This window comes from Ciconia boyciana, chromosome 2, assembly GCF_034638445.1.
Source record: "Ciconia boyciana chromosome 2, ASM3463844v1, whole genome shotgun sequence".
NCBI lineage: Eukaryota > Metazoa > Chordata > Aves > Ciconiiformes > Ciconiidae > Ciconia > Ciconia boyciana.
This window is the reverse complement of record NC_132935.1, coordinates 123,462,517-123,489,438: the sequence shown is the minus strand read 5'-3', so window position 1 is coordinate 123,489,438 and position 26,922 is coordinate 123,462,517. Positions and strand designations below refer to the sequence as shown.

The window sequence follows — 26,922 nt, the reverse complement described above, 5'->3', positions numbered from 1 at the left end:
TGTTCAGCATCCTGTGAAGAGGAGACGTCTGCTACATCTGTGTACTGTTGAGGAAATAGTCACAGAGAGTAATACCTGTCTTCTCAGATGTCTCCCATAAATGTTGTTAACTGACTTGAGACACCAAAAATACATTTTCTACACTTCAAAGTCAAAATAACCTCCTGTCTACTTTCATAGTGGATTTAAACAGCTACGGGGCCCATCCTGAGGTGCCTCTGCAGATATTTCTGGGGAGAAACATCAGTCCTTGGAGTGCTCCCCAAAGTGTCATAACTCATGCAGATGAGTCCCAGGCAAGTCCCATCTGTCCTTGCAGTGACGATGCCTGGAGGAAAAGAATAACTGCAGAGCCCTTGTTTCCTCTCCTGGAAGGGCTGTGATATCTCCTGTCTCAGGGCAAGTGGCGTTTGAAAGCAAACTATGCTCAGGTTGGAGACAGCAGCAGACAGCAGGCCCCCATGTCCCTGGTGTGGTGGGCAGCCTGACCTTGCCCCAGAAGTAACTGCAGCCATAGATCCACAGAGACTTTTCTCTGCCCTCAACAGTGCTGCTGCTGTTGAAATACGCAGGTTTGCATTACCCTAGCCGTGGGTTCCCGCTCTTCATGCCACATTCTTTATTGTGTTTGTGTAGTCAGATAGTTGTCTAGACTGGAGAAAAGTGTTCTGGGTCAAACTGGCCTTTTGGAGGGGGAAGGCATGTGTGGTAAGGTGCGGTCTGATTCCTCTGTGAGGGAGGAGAAAGTGCAATGAGGGATGTGAACAAATAACCAGAGCAGGGGAGCAGCACTGCTGTTTTTTGCAAACTGAAACTGTTTGTGCAGATATTTTCTGTATGGCCTCACTAGAGAGAAAAGGAAAAGGGAAGATCTTTTGTGTTCACAATGCTTAAGAAACAAATTAGTCAATTTTCTTAAAATGGTCTGAGGACTTCATGAGGCAGACAACTGTTGTTCTCAAAATATGTGTTTTCTTGCACCAAAAAGGAACGACACTAAAAATAAGATGTCCGAAAAGGTGTTGTGAGTGTGAAGGAGGCTCTGCAGTGGCATCCCCAAAGGAGTGATCCACTGAGAGCTCTGGAAAGCTGAATGTGGCAGGAGCCTTTCAAAAGGGAAGATGGGTATGGCCTTAGGCCTTCCAAAACCTGTCTGGAAGGTGTGTCAGTAGTTTTAAGGGGATATTACTAAAGGCAAATAAAAAGAAAAATAAAAGCATGAAGTGGCAAATACAGGAGTGATACTTTTTCTGATTCACTGAGCAACCTAGCTGTATCAAAGGGAACCTGGGGGAGTCAGGCGTAACTTTGAATTTCCTGTTTTGTGTGATTTGTCACAGTCTTAATGTCTGTGCTTCATTTTCACTACTTTAAAAAAGCAAACAAAAATCTCCCCCCAAACTAACATATTTCACAACCTTTCCTGGAGGTTCTTCTCTGAGACCAAAGAGGGTTTGCAAGTGCCTGCCAGTTTCCTGAGTGAACAAACAGTGTTAATAAAAATCTACTTGTCTGTATTAACTCTTCATAAGGTACAGCATTTAGGTATTATTTACACAGTTTCGTCTACATTTTAGTTATTTTAGTCTGCTCTTTTGAATACACTAGAGTCCAGTGGACATACATTTAGCAAGAGTTTAACTGTTGCAAGAGTTAACTTTAGCAAGAGTTAACTGTAGTTTCAGGAGAATGATTTGGCTTTTTGCCACCTGAGTTGCTGCATGCTGCCAGCGTAGAGATCAGTCTTTAAATCATTACCGTTTTGCATTTGGAAGAGATGATTTTCTGCCGTCTATCTAACGTTCCTTATTCCTGTTGAAAATGCTGCAGTTAGATAGTCAAGTAACATTATGAAAGCTTCTTCCGCATTCAGAATTCACGCCTCTTGAACTTCTAGTTGATTTAAAAGTAACTGAGTAAACCACAGCAACTCTGTATGTAGTAATTCTCAATTCCGACACTGGCTAGACTTGTTCCTAATATAACCTATACCAAGGTAAATCAGCTTTAAAAGGATTTCAAGATGCAAAACTGTAAAACCTCCACCCCTTTAATTTAATCAGTTAAACTCATGTGGTGGTGTGCGTATGCCAGGCCAGCACTTAGTTACTTGAAGCCATTTGGAAAGTTAAGCATGACAAGACCATATACTAAATATGAGTAAAACCCTGTAGGAGTGTCATTTGTGAGTGTTTGGCCAAGCAAGTATGTTACTATTTTTGATTTCTGTGTGGCTTTGGTTGTGCAGTGGTCTGTGGGAGCTGAGGGCAGGACTCCATCTGCACAGCATGCCATGTGGCTGCCTGCTCTGGTGTCGCAGTGATGAGCCAGCACGACAGTTGTCTGTGCAAGGAAGAACTAGGAACTCTACCCATGCGCCCACCTACTCTGTCCATCACAGGTACCACAACTGTAATTCCCCATGGGAAGGCCGGCAGGGTTCGGCAATACAGGATAGCAGGAAGCTCATAACACTTTTGAATTTAGCCTCTTTGCCCCTACCGCAGATCCTAATTGTGTTCTGCTGCCCAGAAGTTTAGCAGAAGATGCAGTCGCTTGCCTTATGACATAGACTTTGAAACTTCTCTGCCTTCCTCCCACCTGTAGCCTGTCCAGTGAGGATGCTCCTAAAAAAGCAGAAAAGATTTGTCTTTGCGTTAAGCGGATATCACAAGACAGACCCTTAGGACTGCTAGTAAGTAATAAAAGGAAACCTTTAGGTAAACAGTGCTGATACCTTAAGAATATGATTCATTTTTTGATGATCTCATGGATTTTGCTGTTTGTTTGTGGCACTGAGCACATTCAGTAGCCTTGCAGATAAAATGAAGAGCCAGGATGTGTCTCTATGGAATATTTCACGGCTAATAGGAATAGCTTGGCCGTAACGTTATTAGAAAATGTCCTAAAGTACTGTTCCACCTGTACTGGGGGGACTCCTGAATCTCCAGGTTGGAAACTGGGAGTTTAATAAATAGGCCCTTGAAAATAGGGTTGAATGACTCTTTAAGGTGGACATTCCCCATTTCTGTTGTAGTAAGAGAGATAAAGGGAAGAAATATAAACTAAGCTTTGGAGGCAGTATGTGCCTCTTTCAGGACAAATGATTCACCGTCCCCAGTGCCATTATGAAGAATGAAGAGCCCTATCATATGTTGAAGTAGGTTGTGGTGGTGGTGTGACTGTTGAGGGGGCAGGAGTGGAGAGAAACATGTTTCTATAAACAGGCTTTCTTAACTAGCTGAAGGGAGAGGTACGATGGGTTCAGAAACTCCATTCAACCTACTTAGAAGATTCGATTGCATGGTTTTGTTCTGGTGAGGCTCTGTAGCTGAGAGTGGAGGCACATTTCTGTTTTTCTGAGTCAGAATTGTTCCTAATTGTGTATGTTTTAAATGTTGGGGGTTTTGCCACAGAGACTCTTCTGTTATGAAAAAATCTTTGCTTCCATCTATATCACAGAAATAACTGTATAATGCTTGAGTGACTGCTGTCTATTTTCAGAGCATGTAAGTTGGAAAAATAATATTTGTACAAAGCTAAAGTGTTTATACTCTTTCAGCTCTGTTTCAAGTGAAGTAATGACAGCTTTCACTGGGCAGGCAAGAATACAAAAAGAGGTGAAGTTGCAGGATATGCTGCTTAATGGACAGGTCAGAATTAGCTATGCAAATATCAGTCCTGAACCATGAATCATGCTTATTCCAACAAAGCAGGAAAGCTGTTTTTCCTAATCTTGTGAACCAACTGAGCATTGCTGTACTCAGTACTATATATCTGAAGTCACAGGAATTAACCACCAAGACAGCTTCCAGTAAGTTCCAAACTTAATGCATTATGCAAAAAAACCCTAGACCCTCTAGTCATAGTTGAATAAATTGATCTTCATGTTATATCACATGCGGTTCTCCAGTGCTGTGTGCTGTTTACCAGCTGTGTTAGGGAGGCTGCGGGTTAAAGTCAGGAGAAGATGAAAAAGTATCTTTGAGTGCCCTATGGGAAGCCATCATTTAGATTTTTTTTCAGCCTTTTTGCCTGGAGACAGTATTCTTTTGTTCCGCCTACCATGGAGTGCTAAACAGTGGCCAGAAAATGTGGAAGAGAGCAGCAAGTTAAAAATCCACAGGTAAAAATCCATCTCATTATTTGAAGCATCACAATAATGTTTTTTTTATTCCCTGTTTCAAGAATGTATTCACACTTCTATTGTAAGAGCTGAGCTGGAGTCTCCTCACACCTGCACTGATGTCAGTCAGGAGTCATGGCAAGTGAGCTCTGTCCTTAGGCATGTTGGAGGCAGTTCACTGCCATGCCCTGTACCAGTGAGAAGAGCCCAGCCCATGATTAAAACTGCCAATGCTAGCTCATTTTGGAAGTAGTGGATAAAAATAGTGTTATTTTAATGCTTTAAAGACAAGAATGATTTTTATCTTCAAGATCTCCAGCTTAGTATGCTGTTCCCTCCCTTATTTTCTCTGGTTGTGTCTCTCCTCCCAGCTCCTGCCAGATTTGACTCTGTTTCTGTGTTAGTGCCTGCAGCAATCCCTAAAGCAAAGTTTTGCCAGTTCCACTGGCTGTTAAAAGCCAGGCACTTCCACTGCAGAGATGAGTTAAATGAAGGTTTCTAACTCCTGCTCCTTTTCCTTTCGTCTTCTCCCTCTGCACGTACCTTCCTCTGCTCCTTGCCTGCCAGTAGGCGGGAAATAGCGGTTTCCCAGATTTCAGAGCAGTCCGTCAGCAGCCTTCCCGCTGTGAATCAGTTCTTCTGCTGTGGTCTTCCTTCAGCTGGGGCTGGCCAAACTACTTCTGGCTAGGTCTAGCTTGTCAGAATGGCTTACCTAGTCTGCCCTCTTCTTTCCTAGCAGACTTCTCGGGTATGGCTGAAGTTGCAGGTCGTAGCCCACATAAACTGTTTGAAGGCCTGTGGGCCCCACCAGACCGTTCTTTCCCCCCATCTTATAGTGGCTGCTTTGTGATAGGATGGGTTGCAGGGCTGTATGTGTGTCTCATTGCATTGAGAGTTGTATCGTTGCCATCTGATAGGTGTGACTTGCATTTTTTTCATATGACGGGCAAGAGCCACTACGTGATAGGGAGAAGCCGTGACATGCATCTCCTCCAAATACTTCATGAAGAAGTGCGTTCATAAAAGGGAAGTTATTTTGGTCTTTGTCCTTTGCAGAGCCCCGATGAGGTTTGATCAGGCAGGAAAGCAACACAAAGGTCCCAACCACTTTGCAAACAAAAGTGCAGTCTCTACACTTAAAGGCATGTCTTTAAGCACCAACTAAGGCAGTTGTTGTGCTAGGTCGGAAGGCTGAAGATCAAAAGGAAACCTAAGAGGTGAAACACCTTCTGAGGGAAAAAAGGGAGTAAGTTGCTAGGGGCAGACCAGGGTGACGTCAGTGATCTGTGTCTATATATGATACAGGTCGAGACAGAGAGATTCTGCAAAAGAATCTGTAGGAATGTGGTTTTCTGGAGTCCTGCCACAGGGACAGTTAAATATCTGGTGAGCTAAACGCTTATGGAACCTGTTTTCCTCTGACATATTTTAGTTGTATGTAAAAGATAGCTCATATTTGGCTTTACAGAGGCTCCCTCAGCACTCTTGATAATCATTTGTTCCTAATCTTAATAGAAACAGTCACAAAAGTCCCGTGCCCATGGTAATGCTACTGGGATAAATCATAGTTGAGATAAAGGACTGCAGCCCAAAGCAGGGTCCAAGACAGTATGAACTATGTGAGTTCATACTCACGTAGTGAGTATGGGAGTATGTCACAGAATGACACTCCATTTCAACTCATGATGGCATTAAGCTCAGAATTGGCAGCAGTAACTGAAAAATTGAAAATACATATTTCATAGGGTTACCCCTGAAGGTGTTGCCATGGGAGTTACTAGGTGATCTGCAGTCTTGCCAACTCCTGTGATTTTATGATGAGTCATATGATAGCTGACATTTTTCTTGAAGATCAAGCTCCTGGATTCCAACGATTTATTTTCTTTTTATCTTTTCATTTTGTAAGTTAGACAGTAATTCCAGCCCTCCTACTTATGGCCAAAGTTTCAAAACATGACTCAAATGTACTCTAAGAGTCCAGGCAGCAATGGCAAATAAAGGAGAACCCAGCAGCTGGTTTTTGGTTGGGTTTTGGTTTTATTTTTTTTTCCCTTCCTTTATTTCCATGATCTCTCTGGCTAGTCTTGTCATTTTGTAACTCATGATTTTTCAATCTTTGGGGTTGATTATGATTCTGTCTTTTATTTCTTGTGTTACTGCACTGAACATAATCAGTATAATTAAGAATATCCATCAGGGTATATCCAGGTCTTAAAAGCAAAGCTCAGATCACTCATTTTCCTTGACCCCTTCCCTCCTGCAGTTGATTCATCAATATCTGTAAGGCAAAGAATGTGCTTTTGCATCATCACATCTCCACTTTCATTATGCTGGCAGTGTCCCCAACACTATCAAAGTTCTGCTGAGGTTATAGATTGTGTACGGGGGGTGGCAGGCAAAATAGAAAAAATGCTGTCTTTAGTATTTTTCCTGCAAAACCTGGTGTCTTTCTGTTGGATGAGAAGGTAATAGAGCTTGGACGTTCTTCATAGCTGCTACTGCGCTTTCCAACCACTGAGGCATGATGTTGTGGAGCTGTGGTCTTTGGGAGAACAAGGACAATCTCCTCCAAGGCTTTCTGATAAAGGCATCCTCCTCCTTGCAGATTTCCGTGATGTAGTGGAGTGAAGTCTTAAATTTGAGCCTCTCTCAGGTGGAATTCCTTCACAGCAACTGAGTAGTTGAGTTCCCATCACATCTCCCTCAGCAATTTTTTTTTTAAAGGGATGGGATCTATCTGCTCAGCAGTGCTATTTTATATGTATACATGTGCCAGAGGCAGTGGATGAGAGAAGAGAAATGGAGTAACTATTTTTACAAGATAAGAGTAAGAGAAATTGGCTGCTGTTTCTGAAATGCATCCTAAGACATAAATAAAGTTTTCCAGTGTAGATATTCCCAAAAAGACAGCATGTTGGTTTGGGCTTTATTTAAATGTTGTTGGCTTTTGAAAGTTCTGTAAAGATACTAAAAAATAAGAGGAATGTAAACTATAGCCTGAGGCCTCAATGAAAGTTACACATCTACAAACAACAGACACAAAGCAAACAACTTCAAGACAGTCAATAGACTTTGGGTGAGGTGTACCGTTTTTAAGATCTTGAGAAATCATAAAAAAGATGTGAACCATAGAGTAAAAATGTTGTCCTGCAAGCCTGGCTCCACCAGAATCCATGCAGTTGATATTTCCTGTGTGGCTGCTCTGGTGTCTCTTCCATAATATCCAGCCCACATGTTGGCTTGCATGTTCCATGCATTTTAACCACAGTGACTGACCTATGCTGAACTGGTTGGTTGAAAGCTTCATAGCAGAGAAAACACAGTCTTTTATTTGGAGCCCTCTCCATGGACAAGGAAGCAAGGAAAGCTAGAATTAGGCTTCCTGTAGAAGTCAAAATAAGAAAACTAACATTAGAGAGTAGATGGCAAAACCCACATTTTAGGAGAAAAGCATACATTTTAGGATGGCTTCCTTCAGATTTGCAAATCTGTGCTTTCTCCATTGACTTTCCCATTATATCCACTTCTTTTTTTCATGCAAAATGGAAGGTTGCTTCTGTCCACAGTGTTCAAGTGACTTTGGTTGTCTGAACGGGAGAAAACCTTGAGGAGGTGGGTCATGTGGTATGAAGCACGCAACAGGATAGTCAAGCATTTTTAGAGGTGGACATTCAAGTGGCTACAAGAAGAGGAGCAATCTTGCTGGTCATGAACCACTCACTGCTCATGGGCCCCTCAGGGAATGAGTGAATACACTATTAGGGAAAGTAAACTGCAGTCTCACTTTAAATCAGATGCTGAAGCGTGGAAGAAAGTTTGTCCACCTGGGCAGTTTATCCAGTATCTTGAACTGCCAGAGGAATGAACAGAGAGGCACTGCACTGTCAGCCTCTATTACAAGAATTTTTGGAAGAAAATTCAAGTGTAGTCAGTTCTGGAAGTCCTAAAAGCCCATTAGCTTTTACCAGCAATTTAACCTGTTCAGAAATTAGCTGGGCCTAACTACCCAGCCTTTTGCTAGTAATTGAATTAAGGCCTACCACTGTAACTTAGAAACTTAAGGTTTGTGACCTTGCAGTGGCTTACTGCATTCCAGATGGTTGGGTTTGTTTGTTTTTTTTTAATCAAGTTGCTTGGTTCCCTCCTTGGAAGAGGTCCAAACATATTTTCATATGTTTGTTCCAGTGGGTGAATCTTGGCAGAACCTGGTATGGCTGGGGACAGCACAGGAATGAGCCCTGCCTCTCCACAAACATAATGTGCTTGAACCAGTTTACCTAAGGACCCACCTTCACGTGGCTTTTGGCTCCAGTGCTGCGGGCACTAGAGAGGACTGAGTCGTGTATGTGGCAGAGGCATCCATCATGACAGAGCTGCCCAGTGAAACATGGAGTCACGTGAGCTCAGAGCTGAAAGCAATGTAGATGCAGATAAAGTCTTTGCAGTTTGAGCAGCAGATGTCTTTCCCCTGTGCTCAGTTGTGAGCTGCTTGGCACCCTGCCACAGGTTTCCTGTGTGAACTTGAGTGAGTCCCTTCATCTCTCCCTTGATACTTGTCTGTATTGTTCGTCCAGGCTTTTAGGACCATAGATTGTCTCTTACTGGGTAGAGGTGCAGTCCCTCATTATCAGGTTGTTTTGATCATCACTGAAACCTAGATAAAACAATACAGCTATTAGTTTCTCTTCAACATGTGGTAAATAAGAGGTACTATCGAGAAAAGCAGAGCAATTTGCCATAATTGTGATTATATTAACACATATTTTATAGAACACTAGATTGAAGACCTTTTGAGTTCCTACCACGCCTACTTCAATGAGGCTTTGTTCTTCTGCATGGCTTCTGGGAGTTGTTGCAACACAAATAATTAAGAATGAGAAATGTTTACCTGGGACTTAAAATTCAGCCAGCCCGTAACATACTGCCAGCATTCTGCACTTGAGTAAGTGCTCCCAGTGAGTTCATTGTAACCCTCCCCTCTGTGTAGGAGCTTCTTCTATACCATTAAAATCATTGGGAATTTTGCCACTGATTATAATGGCAGTAAGATTGGAGACCTTAGGTCAGTACCAGAGCATGCTAGTGATGAGAAGGATGTGTGATTTGGATGAAGAGGGAAGACTTTTCTCTCAGTCCCTCACAATGGCTCAGAAATCCATTGAAAATGTTAGCAGAGGCCTTTTTATTTCCTTCTGGAAAAAGCATGTATATTTAATTCCTGTAATAAAATATTCTAATGGTAGTAAATAGTGAAGTTTTAGAAGGAAAAAAATTGGTTTCTCAGCTAATGGAGGAGAGGGGGGAAATTACGAATCTGTGGTTGCCTGTTATCGGTTGACTAGCAACATTTGGCCACAAAGAGCAATATGAACATAGTTTTAACACACAGGTGGCTACAAGAGAAGGGCTCTGCTTTATTAAGCCTAATATCTCCTTAAAGTGCTTCAACTTACTTTTCCAAATATATTACAAAGTGAGTCAGATTGAAACTGTTGTAGATAGTCTGCTCCACTTCAGATAGTTGCGTATTCATTTTAGCTTTAGAAAAAAGTTTATGTTGGCATTTTCTGTTCCTTGTAGTCATGCTGGCTTTTCAAAATAGTTTTTGAACTAAAAATATGTTTCCTGAAATTCATATACTGGGACAAAAAATATCTCTTCCCTTACTGCTACCACACTGAAGCAGATGGTGAGTGCTAAGACTCAGAACCAGTAAGCAAGTAATTCTTCAATGCTTGTGTGCAGAAATGTAGCTGTTGGGTCAAAGTAGACTTCTACAAGACAGACCGTCATTGCAAGTTAGTTTGAGTTCAAGTCCTCTTGAGTTAGCCCAGGAAGACTCCAGTAGCAGATTACATGAGCTACTGGGCAGATTACAGATTACAGGGCACAGATGCCCTATTGCATTTCCAGCTTGAGTTTCACCCAAAACCTCTGGCAGACCATCTACCTTAAGTTGAAAGTCAGTCCCAGCTCTGTGTTTTTCTATGTGAACAGTAATCAGATTAGGGACAACATCCAGGTTATGCCTCAGGTTAGTAAAGACAAACTTGCAAAATTCATTATGATCCATGTCATAATGATGTCACCCACCTAACGTGTATTCTCACTGTGGTATCCACAGTTACTTTGGCACACAGACCACGATGCTATATATTGTACGTGGGGGACAGATATGCTGCCTGTGACTAATGCAAATGTGTGACTGCAGAGTAGTTATTTCAGTGCAAACTGGACTCAGAATAAGATTGATTCTGCAAATTACAAAGCAGCTTTTGCTCCCTCTGAAGTCAGTAGAAGTTGATTTCATTTTTCAAATTCGCTTTGATTAACCTGGTCTTGACACTGTGGCACTTGCCCTGTTGTAAAGAAAATTGGTAGCTGTGAAAGATCAAAGATTTTCTAATTTAAGGTGGGAGGGAATGTTTGCTGCTGCTGAAAACCTTATCTTCATAATGAGCAATAACACACTCTGATAATCTACCATTATTGAGTTTCCTTCTCTTTTTTTTCCTTAAGCTGAAATTATGTCACCTGTAGACAGAAGTAAGGAAAATGGATTGCAAATGCCGAACCTATGCAAATTTTGTGACATTAAAGTAACAACCTGCTCAAACCAATATCAGTGCAAGAGCAACTGCAACATCACTGCTATCTGTGAGAAGAATAGTGAAGTCTGTGTCGCTGTATGGTAAGTTATTTCTTCATACAGGTGGGGAGGGGAGCACACCCTCATTCATCATTACTTAGTACTTTCCTCGATTGCTCTGATATTCAGAACGTCCCTGCTACCTCACCAGGCTTTGCTCTCTCGCTTCCAACTCGTATCTGTGCTCAGCATACTGAGAGTTGCTTGAGGTTAACAACAATTCTGATATGAAATGTTCTGGGGATTTTTTTCTTCTAAAGCAGTTCTGTTCCAGCTTATGCTGTTATTGGAAAAGAGGCATGTTTTCGCTCAAACCATTAAGCTGCATCCACCCACAGCACTCAGAGTAGAAACATATTTGAGACTCAGAGAGGATTGTGGTGGCATTTGCTGAAAAAAGACAATTCTCTCTCAGGTTTCGAAGTGAACTATATTATGTAGATCTATCACAGGAGGCTTATTTGCCATGTATAGCTAGAAATACTTTCTCTTAATGGTAAAAAAATGTTCTGTGTATGTAGTGACTCTGATGTAAGTGTGGTGCTTTTTATATAGCATATGTCTAGGTTCAAAGAAATCAACAGTATATGAAAATAAGTTGTAACCCTTTTTTAGGATTTGTTGACCCTAAGCTTGCATTCCAGCCTAAAAACCGGGGTTTTGCCCTTCCATAAATGGTAAGCCAATCCTACCAAAGAAAACAAGAAGCACTCTTAATGAGTTCATAAATGGACAAAAGGAACAGAACTGAGTATTTGAAACATTGCTGCTGATTTAGGAACATAATTAGAACCACTTACAGAAAGACATAATTAATTCATTTATTGAGGGATTAGTTGTGTCCATTGACGTGGAGATGTTCAGCCTAATTGGAAGCAGACACTTGAAATGCAGGATCAGTCCAGTGTGCTGTTCCATATTTGTCCTGTGCTCCTTTAGTAAGTGGCTGGTGTCTATTATTGCCATACAAAGTGGCTGTAGTGCAATTTAAGATACATTCTAGACTTTTCATGCCAATTTATCCAAAAGGCAAATGAGTTGAGAGCTGTATTTAAAGTGCTCTTTGCCTCTGAGTCTTGTGTCAATGAAATGAAATCTGTGGACCAGGACAAAACACAGGAATACAGTCCAGATTATCAGCTGTAAATATTTCCCTGACAGTAAGACAACTCCAGCTCACACCAGTTTTATGGTTGGTATTGGGTTTATTTAAAAAAAAAAAAAAATTATAAGGATAACTACTTCAGTGCAGAAATTGTGCTGATTGTAGGCTTCAGAAGCAAAAGGAAAAGGGCAACTCATTAGAAATTCCTCAGATTATGAGGAAATAATTCAGTTTTTGTCATAATTTCCCACAGATTTTTACTGTCTACACGGTGACCACAAAAACCAAAAGTCTGTTCTGAAGTTCACAGCAGTTCATTGAGCATTAGCTTGAATAATTCTGGGTGAGATTTTGAGAGGCACTCATTGGAGCTTAGTGGTAATATGATACAGGAATAGATGTGCCATTGTACAAATGCCCCGGTGTGAGGAGCCCAGACACAGCCAAATTCACCCCATTCAGGAAAGCCAGAGAAGAACATATGATACTCTTTAAATCCCATTTGAGTTCTCAAAAGAGGCAAATTTCAGGCAGGCGCAGTTCTGTCCGTTCCCTTTGTAAAATATTCCTTCTTTGATTTCAATTTTCTCCTTTTCATTTTTAGGAGACAGAACGATGAAAATGTGACATTAGAAACAATATGCCATGATCCCCAGAAAACACTGTATGGTCACATGTTGGATGACTCCAACTCAGAGCATTGTTTGATGAGGGAAAAGAAAGAAGATGGGGGACTGATGTTCATGTGTTCCTGTACGGGTGAAGAATGCAATGATATCCTCATTTTTGAATCAGGTACGTTTAATAATTTACCCTGCATTCCTAGGCTATACCTGGCAAGTAATATTAACTGTGTCATACCAATGGACTTTGGAATCGCATTTTGTGTAGGAAAACTTCTAGTGGCCAGAGATATTTTGGTCTCTTCCGAGTCTTGCAAAATCTCAACCTTTCTTTTCTGTGTTCAGCGGATATTTCTTCCTGCCAGGCTGTCCTCCTTTTGAAGTAAATCTGATACTCAGCTCAAGACATTGCACTTAGAAATTGGTGAAAAAAAAGGTGAAAGCAAGATGTTTAGAGTTGTTCTGTTGACACACCAAAATGCAACATATGCCAATTACAGTATAACACATAAATGAGAGGCAAATGCCATATTTAAGGTCTTGCCTCTTCTAAAAGGCTGTATTACCATAGTGTGGCATCTGTATGTACAGATACTGCTGAGTAACTTGATAGGATGTGAATTTAAAGACAGCTTCTCTGTTGTAACTGACTGTCTGCACTTGTTCTGTGGTGGGAGTGAAGTAGCTGGGAGGTTCCTTCACTGGTGGATATGCTACCTCATGCTTCCTATGGCACAAGGACATGTATGTGAGTTCAGTTAAACCGGTGAAAACTGAGTACAGACAAAATCGCAAGTGCCTAACCTGTCCGCATTCTACTTCATGAACGCCTATATAGACCACTGCAAATCCAGTAAAGGCAGTGCAGGTGTGTATAGTGCTGGTGGACCTCATGCTGCACACAGAGATGTGCATGTGTGCACGCACACACCTCACTTTATTTTCTCCTACCTGCTGGATCCCACAATAATTCTTTTACTGAGACTAAGTCAGGTCTCTTGCAGGCAAGTGTGAAGCTTCCTGTGGAGAACATTGTGTGCACGCACTTCTAAATGAGTATGGCACACATCCTTATCACCTGTAAGTTCCTCAGAAAAGGATATAATCAAATCCTCATTATCTGAGACAACTGTTTCCACTCCTGGGAAACATGGTGTGTGTGTGACTGCACTGAGGCGGACAATGATGTGAGTGGCTTCTAGCTCTTGCTTCCCAACCCTCCAAGAAAGCTAACAAGTTTAGGTTGCAAAACCACACCAGATTACTCAAGAGCAAGCTAGAAAGTCTTTGCCTCCCTTGGCCCAGGCTGTCCATACTGGTGCCACCTCCTCCCCTCTTCCTCATCCCCTCCCCAAGCTTGATTTGAACCAGGCAACCTGACTGCTGATCCATGGTTGTATGACCAACCCTTACTTGCGTGGGCTTTAAAGGAGTTGGAGCAAATACTGGTATTGATGTGAGCACAGGTGCTAGACCCAGGACCTAATTCTAACAGATTGCCTTGATTGTATTGAAGAGAACATGTTCCCAGTGAAAAGATCTTACTGTGTCAGCTGTCTAGAGTTTTTATACAAAGCTAACCACACCCTTGTGGATTTTGGCTAATTTGTTATAAATTAGTCACATTATAGCTGTTTCTCCTGGAGCTATGTAGCTGAATACAATCGCTCTGACAAATGTGTGTCTTCTGTGTTTATGAAAACTGTTCTATAAATTCGACACCAAGTGCCTTCATTCCCATCAACTCTGCAGCCCCCTCACACTTCCAAGCAGCCTAAAAGGAGCTGTAGTATAGATTAAAACCCAGTCTTTTTACCCTAATTCCTTTCACTTTTCGGAGTGGAGCTTTTCCTTCTAGGTCATGTGCTGTAAGCACGCTAGGTGACTCATGAAAACTGTGCACTGCATTCACATGTAGTAAGTGAATAATTACAGATAAAAATTAAAGTAATGTAAAACTTCAGTTTGTAATATTTCCAGTTCATTCACAAACACAAGCATTAACTCAAATTGGGAGGGGGGAGAATTGAGGCTTTGTCATTCCTTTTTTATTGTTGTGGATTAGTGTTTCTTTTAAATGAAAACAGCCCCTTTGGGTTGCTTGCCTGGTTAGCCATGGCAGGAAGACAAACGATTTTTACAGTATCAGACATGCGGTTTCCTGTCTGTGTTTAACTTTGAGCAGAACATCACAGCCAGCTGGTCCACGGCTCCTCCAGACAACTAGATAATAGCCTGTAATAATTTTGCCTTTGGAATGACTGTCATCCAGATCTATTCATTGTTCTTGCCTTTTTTCCTCTCTACATTTCTTGTACACCAGAGCAAGAATTTTTGCAGTGTTTTTGCACATCCTATAGTTTTAGAGAATGGACAAAACCTAGTCTAAAAAAGCCTGATCAAAAAGTGATTGTACTCATTTATTAGCAGAAACTGAGATGATAAAAAAAATTGTAATTATTCACCTGATAATCACAGCCTTCCTTTCAAGCTATTGCTATAAATGATCAGTGTTCTAGCTCTTCTTCCTCCTGGGTGCACACTTAAGACAGACCAGATTTAGTTTGTTCCTGGTGTTTCTGAGGTAAGGAAGAAAATTGTGGGTAAGGCGACAAGTTCTGATTTCCACCAGAGGTTAGTCACTACGTTCCAGTGATTCACAGCTGAGCTGTTATTGCTTGTAGAAGAATTGGTTTATAGCACTGTTGGCTTGTATCAGTCTTGACTGTGAAGGGTAAACCTCCGACTCCATTTTTAGACACAAACATCTAAAAGTTTAGGGTAGTGGGAGGTGTTGTGACTCACCCAAGTGTGGCTTTGGAAATGTTTGAAGTAGTTACATCCAAATCAAATGCCTGTTTCTTGTATTGACTTCATTTAAATTGCCAGTCTGCAAAATAAGCAAGACACAGTCAGGCATGTGCCTAAACATGGCTGTAGTTCTGCTGTGTCAGGGGGCTTCTGACCCTGATTCAGATCCTTGGCATTGCAGGCCATGGGCAGCTGGTGGAAAATACTGTGTGCAGAATCACTGCAAACAATATTCTGTAGTTCTTGGAGAAATAATATACAGGAGACAGGTAGCCATTGCAAATCTGACTACTCTGTTTATTTTTTAATCCCTCTCCTTTTTGCCAAACAAAATTGTGGGTGACTGGCAAGCAACTTACACCCCTGTGGTGGAAAAATGCTTCTCACAGCAAAACTCAATGCCAGCCTGTTTTAATTATTATTTATTCAAATGTCTAATGTCAGTGTTAGCAGAAGGCAAAGCCAGGGAGCAAAACCACTGGAAAAGATTAGCCAAAATCCGGGGGGAAAAATGCCCTGGCTGGCTAGAAGTTGGCTAGGTGGCAGACAGGGGCCTGGTCCTGCTGTCATGGAAAGGATGAGTGCAAGACTGGACTACTAGGGTTTTTTTCTCCCTGATGTCTAGTTGTGTCTTCTGCATCCTGCTTTGCCTTCTTATGTTCTGACCTGTTGTGATGAACCAGGTCTGTCTGTAGCTGTTTGCACAGTTCCAGGCCTCCCTTGGTGTTTGGGCAGCTTTGTTCCTCAGCCTCCCTTCACCACACCATCTCACAACCTCTATTCATCAGCCAGTGCAAGCATGACAAATGCCTAACAGTTCTTCTTTATTAACAATCCTAAGCTATTTGGCTGAGGTCAAGGCTTGTTTACCCAAAGGGACCAAGTAGGACTGTGGTCCTTCCAGCCTTGCATCTGACGCGTTCTCCATGGGCAGAGATGACCAGGCACTCATTGTAGCCAAGGAAATGGGATACTTGCATGTTACTCGGTGCATGACCTACCTGCTCTGCAGTGCAACTTCTTCCCGTTGTGCAGGGTCATTCAGACACATTCATTCAGCGGCGTGCAAAAGAGTGACCCCAGCACTGGAGACTGCAGACAGGAAAACAAATCCTTTAAGTACTGTTGTCATTATATACGCAGTTGTTATCCCAGGCATCAAGTTGAATCCAAGCAAAAATGCAGAGATCTCAAAATTTGGAAACAGGATTTGCAGACCTATAGCCCAGCTCTGTTTGGTTTAGAGTCATTCTAATAACTTACGTGGTGATCATTTTTCGTCCTCACCTGTCTTGCCATGCTATGCAGATCTCCACGCAGTTTGCAACCGAGGTGCCTGTTGGATTGTTCAGGTAGTCTCTTTATTCCTCATGTACTGCAAGATGAGGTCATTATTTTGGGCATTCCCACTGCACCCCGTGGTAATATGGAGGAACATTTAGCAGCAACAATGTATACAAGTTTTAATGATTATCTGAATCATCCAAACAGTTGCCTTGTAATATCAAAACTTCAGTGACAGAGATGACTGACAGGTTGGCAAGAGTTTATGAGAGTAATGAAGCTAACTGGGGAAGTGTGTCGGGGGGGAGGGTGTTGTGCTGCTAACAGTCTTCACATTGATCACAGTTTTACTAAGTTTGCTAATTGAGAGTGTAAAAGAGAAGTAAGTATTTGATTACTCCTTTGTGGCCGAGTCATTTGCCCGAACAAATTACAGCCTATGGATTTGCAGTGTGTCAAGTGCTGTGATTGCTCACTGCGTATGGTTGTTACCTGGGAGACCTGGTATTGTTCTGCTGCCTGAACCACCGCAAGCATGCCTGCGTGGTGCCTTGTCCTGTGGCCAGATTGCAGGAGATATGGATAATGTTTTAGAATTTCCTTAACTTGGTATCTCTCACTTGTCTCTAACATGTTGCCCCTGTCTTTTCCTTTCTTTCTCTCCTCTTCCTCTCCTTACTAGAGTCAAAGCGTTAGTGATTTTACTTGACTACATAGGAGGATCTCAGACTTAAGAGCAGACTTAAGACCTGTGCACAAACAGCCGCCAGGCCATAAATACTCATGTGATGAGTTGCCCAATGCTCAAGGAACAGCAGAAGGGAGATGATTACAGCTGGACTGCTTCCAAGTGGATTTTAACAAAGGCTTTCATTAATCTGTTTTTCTGTTATCCAACTAACATGTTCAGAAGGTAACTGTCTTCCAGCTGCCCCATAAAAGAGGTCAGTAGCATTACATAACGTTGCACAGAGCCTCTCACCACTTGTATATTGGCATTGTTCTCTATGTTTCCTCTTAGGTATTTGCAGCCACAGGGTCCCACCCAATGCCTGCAGCTGTATGTAACCAAAGGACAGGCTGTCTAATACTGAACATCTGATTCACTTAGTGGGATAGAAAGAAAATAGAATGAAAAGAGGCAGAAGAAGCCAAAATTTTGTTTTGCTCTATATTATTTATATTGTTTGCTTCCTAGGAAAATAACCATGCAGAGCTCAGTTACAGATTTGTGTAAAAACAAACTAGGCAGAGCTCTTCCAGTCTGGTTGGCATATTTGTTACAATTTGCATCACTTGAGAGCTTAATAAGTGTGGGAATGTGGCCAACCTTTTATCAGGTTGTCATGGAAGAGACTTTAATAATTACAGACAGAAACACACTGTAACTAACACTGGCAACATAATATTTTGGGAAAGGTTGGAGGGGTGAAACTCGGGCTGAGAATAAAAATAGTGGTTAATGCGTGGCATCTGTTGGAACATATTGAAACTGGAGAGATTGATTTGTTCCAGAAAACCACCAGCAAACAGCAGCAGACACTGAGTTTTATAAATGAGGCATGTATCACAGAAACACAGTCACATCATGTAAAGTTAGAATATGTCGGCTTTCGTATCACTGTGTAGGAAAGCTCAGCTACAAAAGTCAAAAAGTATGAGAGATGCCATGTACACACAACGAAGTGTCCTGTTAGAATGGGAGAGATAAGAAGGGAATGCATCCAGGGGTGGGAGATTTTAAACAAATGGGTGCTGTGCCAGCAAACCAAGGAATTACACTTTCTAGCCAGCAGCGAGGGAATAAAACAGCAACAAACTGTTTGTTCTGTCTTGGAGCTTAAGAGTTTCTTAAACCTCCTGGGTGCTGAATAGCATACTTGGCAATGAGCTGAAAAATGAAATTCTGCTTACAATAGATAAAATATCCATTACATCATTGCTGCCCAGCCTTTTCACTGAAGTAAGCCACCCAGAGGCAATCAAGTCGCCTGCCTCCCACCCCCGTGACTAAGATGCAGCCATTCCCATCAGGTGATGGATGCATATACGTGACTCTTCCAACATGCAACACATACTGGGTGATGTAACTGGGGATTTTCCCTGGGCATAACAGAGATGTCTTGAGTCCTGATCACACGATCACGGGTAGTCAAGTGCCAAGGGCAAAGCTGCTGGCGCCCAGGGGAGAGCAGCAGTGAGTGTGCCACAGCTCTCCAAAACTGCTCATACCTTTGCCTTACTACCTCTCAGGAAAAGAGGTAAGTGGTGGCACTGGGCAATGGCCTGCATTAAGTGCTGAGGGCTGGGTCTGGTTTGGCAGCCATATGTTGACTGCAGAGCAACATTCAGGCTAGCAAATAACCAAAAGGTCAAGTGAATGAGTTCCCATACCTTTGAGCAAACATCCTTAGGGCCCAAATTCTGAGCCATGAGGATGACAGTGCTTTAGAAAGACAGCTTTAGAAGCAGGCTCTAGAGATGGCTTTGCCTTGTCACTTCTACTGTCTTTGAGCCCCTATAGCAGGCCAGGCAGACCTGCCAACTACCGGAGCTAGTGCCTCTCCAGGAGGCTGCTTCAGCAGATACTGTGTTTTGGGTACCCTGGCAATATCCTCTTTAGACTAAAAGATGAAGACGTGCAGCTCAAATGCAAGTTACTGGCCTTGTGTCGTGGTTTAACCCCGACCAGCAGCTAAGCACCGCACAGCCGCTTGCTCACTCCCCCCGGGTGGGAGTGGGGAGAGGATCAGAAGAGTAAAAATGGGAAAAATTGTGGGTTGAGATAAAGACAGTTTAATAGGTAAAGCAAAAGCTGCACACACAAGCAAAGCAAAACAAGGAATTAATTCACTGCTTCCCGTCAGCAGGCAGGTGTTCAGCTATCTCCAGGAAAGCAGGGCTCCATCACGCGTAATGGTTACCTGGGAAGACAAACGCCATCACTCCAAACATCTCCCCTTTCCTTCTTCTTCCCCCAGCTTTACATGCTGAGCATGACGTCATATGGTGTGGGATATCCCTTTGGTCATTGGGGTCAGCTGTCCCAGCCGTGTCCCCTCCCAACCTCCCAACCTCTTGTGCACCCCCAGCCTACTCCCTGGTGGGGTGGGGTGAGAGGCAGAAAAGGCCTTGACTCTGTGCAAGCACTGCTCAGCAGTAACAAAACCATCCCTGTGTTATCAGCACTGTTTCCAGCACAAATCCAAAACATAGCCCCATACTAGCTACTGTGAAGAAAATTAACTCTATCCCAGCCAAAACCAGCACACCTTGACAGACTTGGTTTACCTAGTCCAAAAAAACCCTCTTGTCAAATTCAGGAACTGGCTGCAGGAATTTAACTTTCAGGAAAGTCTACAAGAAATGTCAGGGTTTATTTTCCACTGGGTAGCAAGATAGAATCCACTCTGGTTTTAAAATAAAGTAATCTCTGTCTTCTGCCATCAGATGGTTCAGCACAGAGCTGAGGGAGGGGTGGAACTGATTTCCTGCCCCACAAAACTATTAAGCTGAAAAAAAATTCATCATCTCCAGCAAGGATGGAAAATTATGATGTTTCCAAGAAACTGTCAAGATAAAAAAATGCAGGTTAGTTTGAGGTGCAGCATTTGAGTTTGATTATTTCCAAGTATTTTGTGTCAGGATCAACCATCTTCCTAAGGAAAAAGCTCCCCCCCAAAAAAAAAAGCTCCCCACCCCCATCCACAAAGCCCAGAAAACAATGCCTGTAAAATCAGTGGAAGTTTTTAAACATAAAAGTTGGATCAACTTTCAGACCACTTTTGTCCTCAATATAGAGGTTTCAGGGAAAAGTACAGGAATGTCAGAAGCAGAGTTTCTGTTTTTAAAAATCAACATTTCCCATCTAAAAATGTTTTGCTGAAGATTGCCAAGCCATTTTAATTCTAAAAAGACCAAAATCAGGAAGGTACATGAGACACTGAGCTACAGAATTTCATTGTCACTTGAGGATTCTTCAGTAGAGAGAAACTAAGTTACCCCAAACAGCTGCTCAGAGTGGAACTTCATTTCACTGAAAATGAAACATTTTATGGAATTAGTTTTCCTCCAGAAAGTAGTGCTAAAGAGATGGGCAGACTTTTCCATATTTTATTGCCTACTGTCTTGCCCAGAAATCGGTACGCACGTACAAACTCACATTTGCCTGATTCAGAATAATCAGAAATGAAAAGCTCTTCCCCGAATCAAACAGAGCAGGATGTGAACTTGGAGCTCCCATACCCCAGACTAGTCCCCTCACTGGTGGGGATTCAGCACTCACATCCCTTGCCAAATTGCAACATTTGAACAGAATTCTGTTTATGCAAAAACATTCAAAAAGTGTTAGTTTTCAGTCCAGTGTGGAATTGAAACCAAACTTTGAAACCTCGGGATTGCTGCAAAACGGAGTTGTCCTCCAGTCAGCTCAAAGGGCTGCTTTGTGTCTCAGAAGCTTGCAAAATAACTAGATCACAGTCCCGGGTCTGGGCCCATATTTTGTGACTGTGTGTTTCTGGGGGTTTTTAAGACACTGGACAAGCTTGCAATATATCAGTATCAATATGTTTAACCTGAGTTCTGCAAATATCAATTATATTCTTGCCCTGCTGCATGGCTTTGACTAGCAGTTGAATAGGCAGCAACTTTAGAACTCGCACAAGCAGCAAACAGCACTGAAGCAGTGCTGTCAGGACTGGCTGTGCATTTCTGCTGCCCTGTGCATTGAAGTGCGGGTCCTAATTTTATTGCCATTGTTTTATTTCTTGTTTCCAAAGTTCAGTGACACCAAAGTTCAATCAAAGGCACCCAGTCCAACCTAAAGAATTTGCAGGCAAAGCGCTGTTGTGCTTTGAAGCTTCCTGACTGAACAGGGGCTGTACAGTGTTTCCATTTTCCTTGGCACCTGAGCCCTATTCCCTAAAGGCTTAGGTAGTGTTAAGGGTTGTGCAGATGGCTTGTGCTTAGTTTAAACCGCATACAGGAAGCTTTCTTTTAGCTCAACTTCTCTATTGTTATGCTATATTAATAGGCTCTTTTGAAGCTTAAGAAAGGACTGATCTGCCTAAATAATAGCTCTGGGTGGGGAAAGTTATTTAGAAGCATGTTTGCAAAATCTGAAAGGCTGTTGCATTTAACCATTTCCTTGCCTGCCTCTGCAGCCATGTTTTGCTCATTCCAGTGCTCAGAAAGAGGAAGCTGCACTCCCATTTTTTTAAACTATGGGGTTTGAGTCATAGGTATTTATTTATAAGCAAATGAACATATTTATTCTTAGATTCCTGTAGTCAAGCCAGAAAATGTTGGCTAGCCACTATGCAAACATACAGATATGCTCTGAATTTTGATCCTGCCCTGACTTTGTACACAGATTCAACAGAGAAGTACCCCAACCTTAGCTTGTGCTGGAAGGGCTGATTTTGTTCTGCTCATATCAGCAGTCAAAATCAAAGGCGGTTCCAGAAGTGTCTTGCTCAGACCAGCCCTCAGTGCCACCAGCTCTTTGCTGCTGCTCTCTCCTTTAATTCTGCTGACAGGCAGCTCAGTCCCCTTCTTTTAAGCTCAGGGTTCAGCCTTGTCAGTCCTGACACCCAGTTCTCCCTGTTGGGTGCTCATTCTTGCACTTCCCGAGCCTTGAGTGGGACTTGTCTAGTGTCTTAAAAACTGAAAATAAGCACACCCTTCGTCCCTGCTGCTTTAGTTGGGGATGTGCAGCCGTATGCTTCTCGCGCTCTGCCTCCCTACTTCCTCCAAGGTGCCAAAGCGGATGTGTCACTTTGCAGCAGGGGTGCAGGACGATACAGTGCTCAGGGGAAGTGGCCAAACTGCTCAGCTTCTGCTTTGATTTAAAACATTTTTTTCATTCTTTTTCAAGTGACATTTGCAACATCAACAGTTTCTCCCTTCCACCCAGAAATCCCCCTGCACCACAAGCAGAGCTTTCTCTTTTGCAAAAAGAGGAAGAGCCAAAAGGGCTGTGAAGTCTGCTGGAGACTTCTCAGCTGTAGGCCAAAATAATACAGCCTGCTCTAAGGCATTACAGGAATGATTGGAGACCCTCAGACAGGTAGCCATAACAGTCAAGGAGTGGTGGCTTTGGGTGAGTTTCTTCTCAGTTAGAGCTGAACATGCACCCAGCTACCTCCAGCTGCTTGGACTCATGGGGAGAAATTTGAAAGAGAACTAATACATAGTGGTTTTTTTCTCCCTCGTTTAGAAAGACATTTGTATTTCAAAAACTGGGCTACATATTGCAGCTCTGTGGCAAAGAAAAAGGGCTTAAAGGGCCCTAAAGAGGCATGTTCATCTTTGTTAAAAAGTATACCGTATGATATTAGATGACATATTACTCAGTTCCAAGAGCAGAGTCCAAACTTCAAGCATGCTTTTCTATGGTCAAGAAAAAAAAACAAAACAGAACCCCAAACGTTCATAAAAACTATTTTATCTGATTGATTGTTACAGATCATAGTTGCATTCATGCAGTTGTGGCCTGCTTGCAGCCAAAACTCTGAAACGGCCATCCCACAACGTGGTCAGTTCTCTTCCACTGGGGTGTTTCCCAAGTTCTTTATAAAGCAGCTTTTCTGAGAGCGAAGAATGCACAGGGGAATAAGCAATGCAAATCTTCTGTTCACTGACAGTGACATTGGACTTTCTAAATATATTCCTCCAGTAAGTGCCATAAAAAAATTGGTTTTTTTCCCCCCTTCAACACACTGAGAAGCAGAAGGAGTGCCTGTAATCTGTGATGAACTTTTAAGTATTTTTTTTATTTAAAAGTTAAAAAGCTTAAAATTTACTAACATTTTGTTGCCAAGGGAAATCACTTGAGCATAAGGATTTGTGGTTTGCATAGGTGTGGAAGAAGGGATTGGCCTAAAAGGTTCTTTTGCATAAATGAAGGAAATGCATTCTTTGTAGGTGCTGCTAGTGAATGCCACTGACCTGTGCTAGCCGGGAATGTCAGTGCTAGAAAGGCACTTCCTCTTCCTTGAAACCCTGTGAGAGAGGCTAGGATTGAATTACTTGCTCTACATCTCGTTGATGGACCTTTCAAACAGAGGAAGCACATCCCAGTACAGGACTCAGGCCTTCTTCCAAATAAAGAAGAATATACTCTTCAGATGTCCCGTCACCTGCCTTTTGAATAGCTGATGGCTCCTGCTGCTTGCCAGCTTGTGTTTCCAATGGAAAAGTGATTATATGTGAAATTGGAGGGTCAGAGGTACTGATTGTAAAGTCTTTTCTGATTGTTCTGATTGTAAAGTCTTTTCCCCTACCCCTTTCAGCATTGCTTACCTTCATTTTGAGAGGCACAGAGTAGGGGAAACAGAGGTTAGTGGCTAATGTAGTTAGTGGCAACTTCCCTTCAGAGCTTATTAAACTTTTCTTTTTCTTATTGACTTATTTGGACCGATACACAGAACCTGAGTCAGTGACATTGCTGTAAGCGTCCGCCAGAGCGTTGTGCTGCCAAAACAAGCCACTTGCTTAACTCTGGTTGCATCTTCAGTTGTTTTAGTCCATTCAGGTTAGACTCCCAGGGCTTTTTCCAGTCAATACCCTCCCTCATGGAAAGATAATATAGCACGTTTGCTCTGACTCAAAGGAAGAAGTAGGCTGGGTGTCCTGGTTTCAGCTGAGATATAGAGTTAATTTTCTTTATAGTGTCTGGTATGTTTTGGATTTGTGCTGAAAACAGTGTTGATAATACAGAGATGTTTTAGTTGTTGCTGCACTAGTCAAGGACTTTTCAACTTCCCATGCTCTGCCAGGTGCAGAAGAAGCTGGGAGGGGACACAGCCAGGATAGTTGATCCAAACTGGCCAAAGGGCTATTCCGTACCACATGACGTCATGCTCAGTATATAAAGCTGGGGAAGAAGAAGGAAGGGGGGACATGCGGAGTGATGGCGTTTGTCTTCCCAAGTAACCGTTACGCGTGATGGAGCCCTGCTTTCCTGGAGATGGCTGAACACCTGCCTGCCCATGGGAAGCGGTGAATGAATTCCTTGCTTTGCTTTGCTTGCGTGCACGGCTTTTGGTTTACCTATTAAACTGTTTTTATCTCAACCCTCGAGTTTTCTTACTTTTGCTCTTCCAATTCTCTCCCCCATCCCACCAGGGGGGAGTGAGCGAGCAGCTGCGTGGTGCTTAGTTGCCGGCTGGGACTAAACCACGACACTGGGAGAGTACATTTCCATGTGTCCAATCAAATCAGGTTCAGATAAACTCTGACCCTCCTTCTTTAATCTATTTTCAGAATAAAACTGTTCTCTTTTAAACTGTTTACCTCCCCTAAAAAATACCCCAGACTGAACTAGAAGGGTCACATCTAGAGGTGATAGGGCAGCTCTCGCCTTTAGAATAATGTTCTGTACCATTCCCAGAACATCTCCCTATTCTAGAATATGTCTCCATTGTTCATCTATTCCCTATCCCTATATGTTCCACCTAAGAATATGTTAGTGTGTGAACCGCACCAGCTAAGGAGTTTGGAGTGAGCCGTCAACTGCTTTACAACAGGACAGCCAGTGTACAGCCAGCAAGTGACATGCAGAGGATGTTTTCAGTTACATAAATCCATGCAAAACGTACATGGGGGCTGACAATTCTCAGATGTGTCATACATGCCTGATTCAAACACCTGTGTACATGCAGGTGTTTGAATTTGTTCTAGCAACGCTCTTTCACGTACATCAAAGTATGAGAATGAGTTTTGGTTTTCAGATGTGTATGCAGGCATACATATTGTGGCTGAATATTAGCCTGCAGTAGTTGTATGCAGACAGGCTTCCTGAAGATGTCTTTACATGGATCCCACTGAAATATACTGGATCTGGAGTGATAACTGGGCAAGTGGGAATTCACATGCTGCATTGTTTATTTATTTATCAACCCAGTTCTTAGAAAAATTAATGTTTTCTAGTAATTACTGATTAAAGGGGCAGATCTGTCAAGAATCCATTGACAGAGTAAGTGCAGGAGACTTTGTCTATTGTATTCAGGAAAGTGAGGGTTTCATCTATAATGTATTAAGAGCCTGAGAGAAGAACAAAGCTATTAAATTACATTAGGTTCTTGCTCATTCAGTTCTGGCTTTTTATAAAATAAGCAGACAGGGAAGTCCTGGTAAGTGGAGGCCTATATACAAAACAACATTTTGAGGTAAGAAAGCAGTGATAATTTTTATTATTTACTGTTAGTGGAGGAGATCACGTATTGCACTCTGGATAAAAATTATAATTATTGACAGCCTCCTGTATACATAAAGCTATTATATCATTTAATGTGTGCCTTCCTTCTGTTCTTCTTTACAGATAACCCTCATAAGCCAGAGGAGAAAGTTGAAATTTCCAAAGTCACGATCATAAGTCTTGTCCCATTACTGGTGATTTCTGTTGCTGTGATTGTTATCTTTTATGCCTACCGCACTCATAAGAAGAGAAAGCTCAACAAGGCATGGGAGAAGAATGTTAAGCCCAGGAAACATAAGGACTGCAGTGATGTTTGTGCCATTATGTTGGATGATGACCGCTCAGACATCAGCTCTACCTGTGCCAACAACATCAACCACAACACAGAATTGCTGCCCATTGAGTTGGATATTGTTGTTGGCAAAGGAAGGTTTGCTGAAGTGTATAAAGCCAAATTGAAGCAAAACACATCGGAGCAGTATGAAACTGTGGCAGTCAAGATTTTCCCCTATGAAGAATATGCTTCCTGGAAAACTGAGAAGGACATTTTTTCAGATGTAAACCTCAAGCACGAGAACATCCTCCAATTCTTGACGGCAGAGGAGCGTAAGACAGATCTTGGTAAACAGTACTGGTTGATCACTGCCTTCCACGCTAGAGGAAACTTGCAGGAATATCTCACACGGCACATTATCAGCTGGGAGGACCTCTGGAAACTGGGTGGGTCCTTGGCCCGAGGGATTGCCCATCTGCATAGTGATCACACACCCTGTGGTCGCCCCAAAACACCTATTGTGCACAGAGACCTAAAGAGTTCCAACATCCTGGTGAAAAATGATTTAACCTGCTGTCTCTGTGACTTTGGGTTGTCCCTGAGACTGGACCCTTCTCTGTCTGTGGATGACTTGGCTAACAGTGGGCAGGTAAGTTAACAGTTTGAAGAGGGGGCTGTGTGTTGTACCAGTTGGCGTGTCAGTTCCTGGGGTGAAAAGAGGAAGAATTCTATGTTGCCATATTTACTTAAAATCTTAAAAAATTAAAGTGACAGTATTTATAAACAAAGAGGCTCTATATTTAACATTAAAGCAACAGTGAGAAATGTGCAATGAAGGTTTTGTTATGATC

General features: G+C 42.4%; 1 protein-coding gene across 2 annotated transcripts in view; it reads left to right on the top strand.

Annotated features, from left to right (window-relative positions):
- The window catches only part of TGFBR2 (transforming growth factor beta receptor 2), a 61,712-nt gene that overhangs the window by 16,861 nt on the left and 17,929 nt on the right, over positions 1-26,922 (top strand). The window contains exons 1-4 of one of the 2 annotated variants that reach the window (XM_072853927.1): positions 4,051-4,126; positions 10,646-10,817; positions 12,485-12,675; positions 25,921-26,720. In XM_072853927.1, the coding sequence (XP_072710028.1) occupies positions 10,654-10,817; positions 12,485-12,675; positions 25,921-26,720 (1,155 nt within the window). In that variant the 5' untranslated portion in view covers positions 4,051-4,126; positions 10,646-10,653. Of the gene's footprint in view, positions 1-4,050; positions 4,127-10,645; positions 10,818-12,484; positions 12,676-25,920; positions 26,721-26,922 lie in introns of those variants that run through there. The other variant, XM_072853926.1, reaches the window with a different exon arrangement.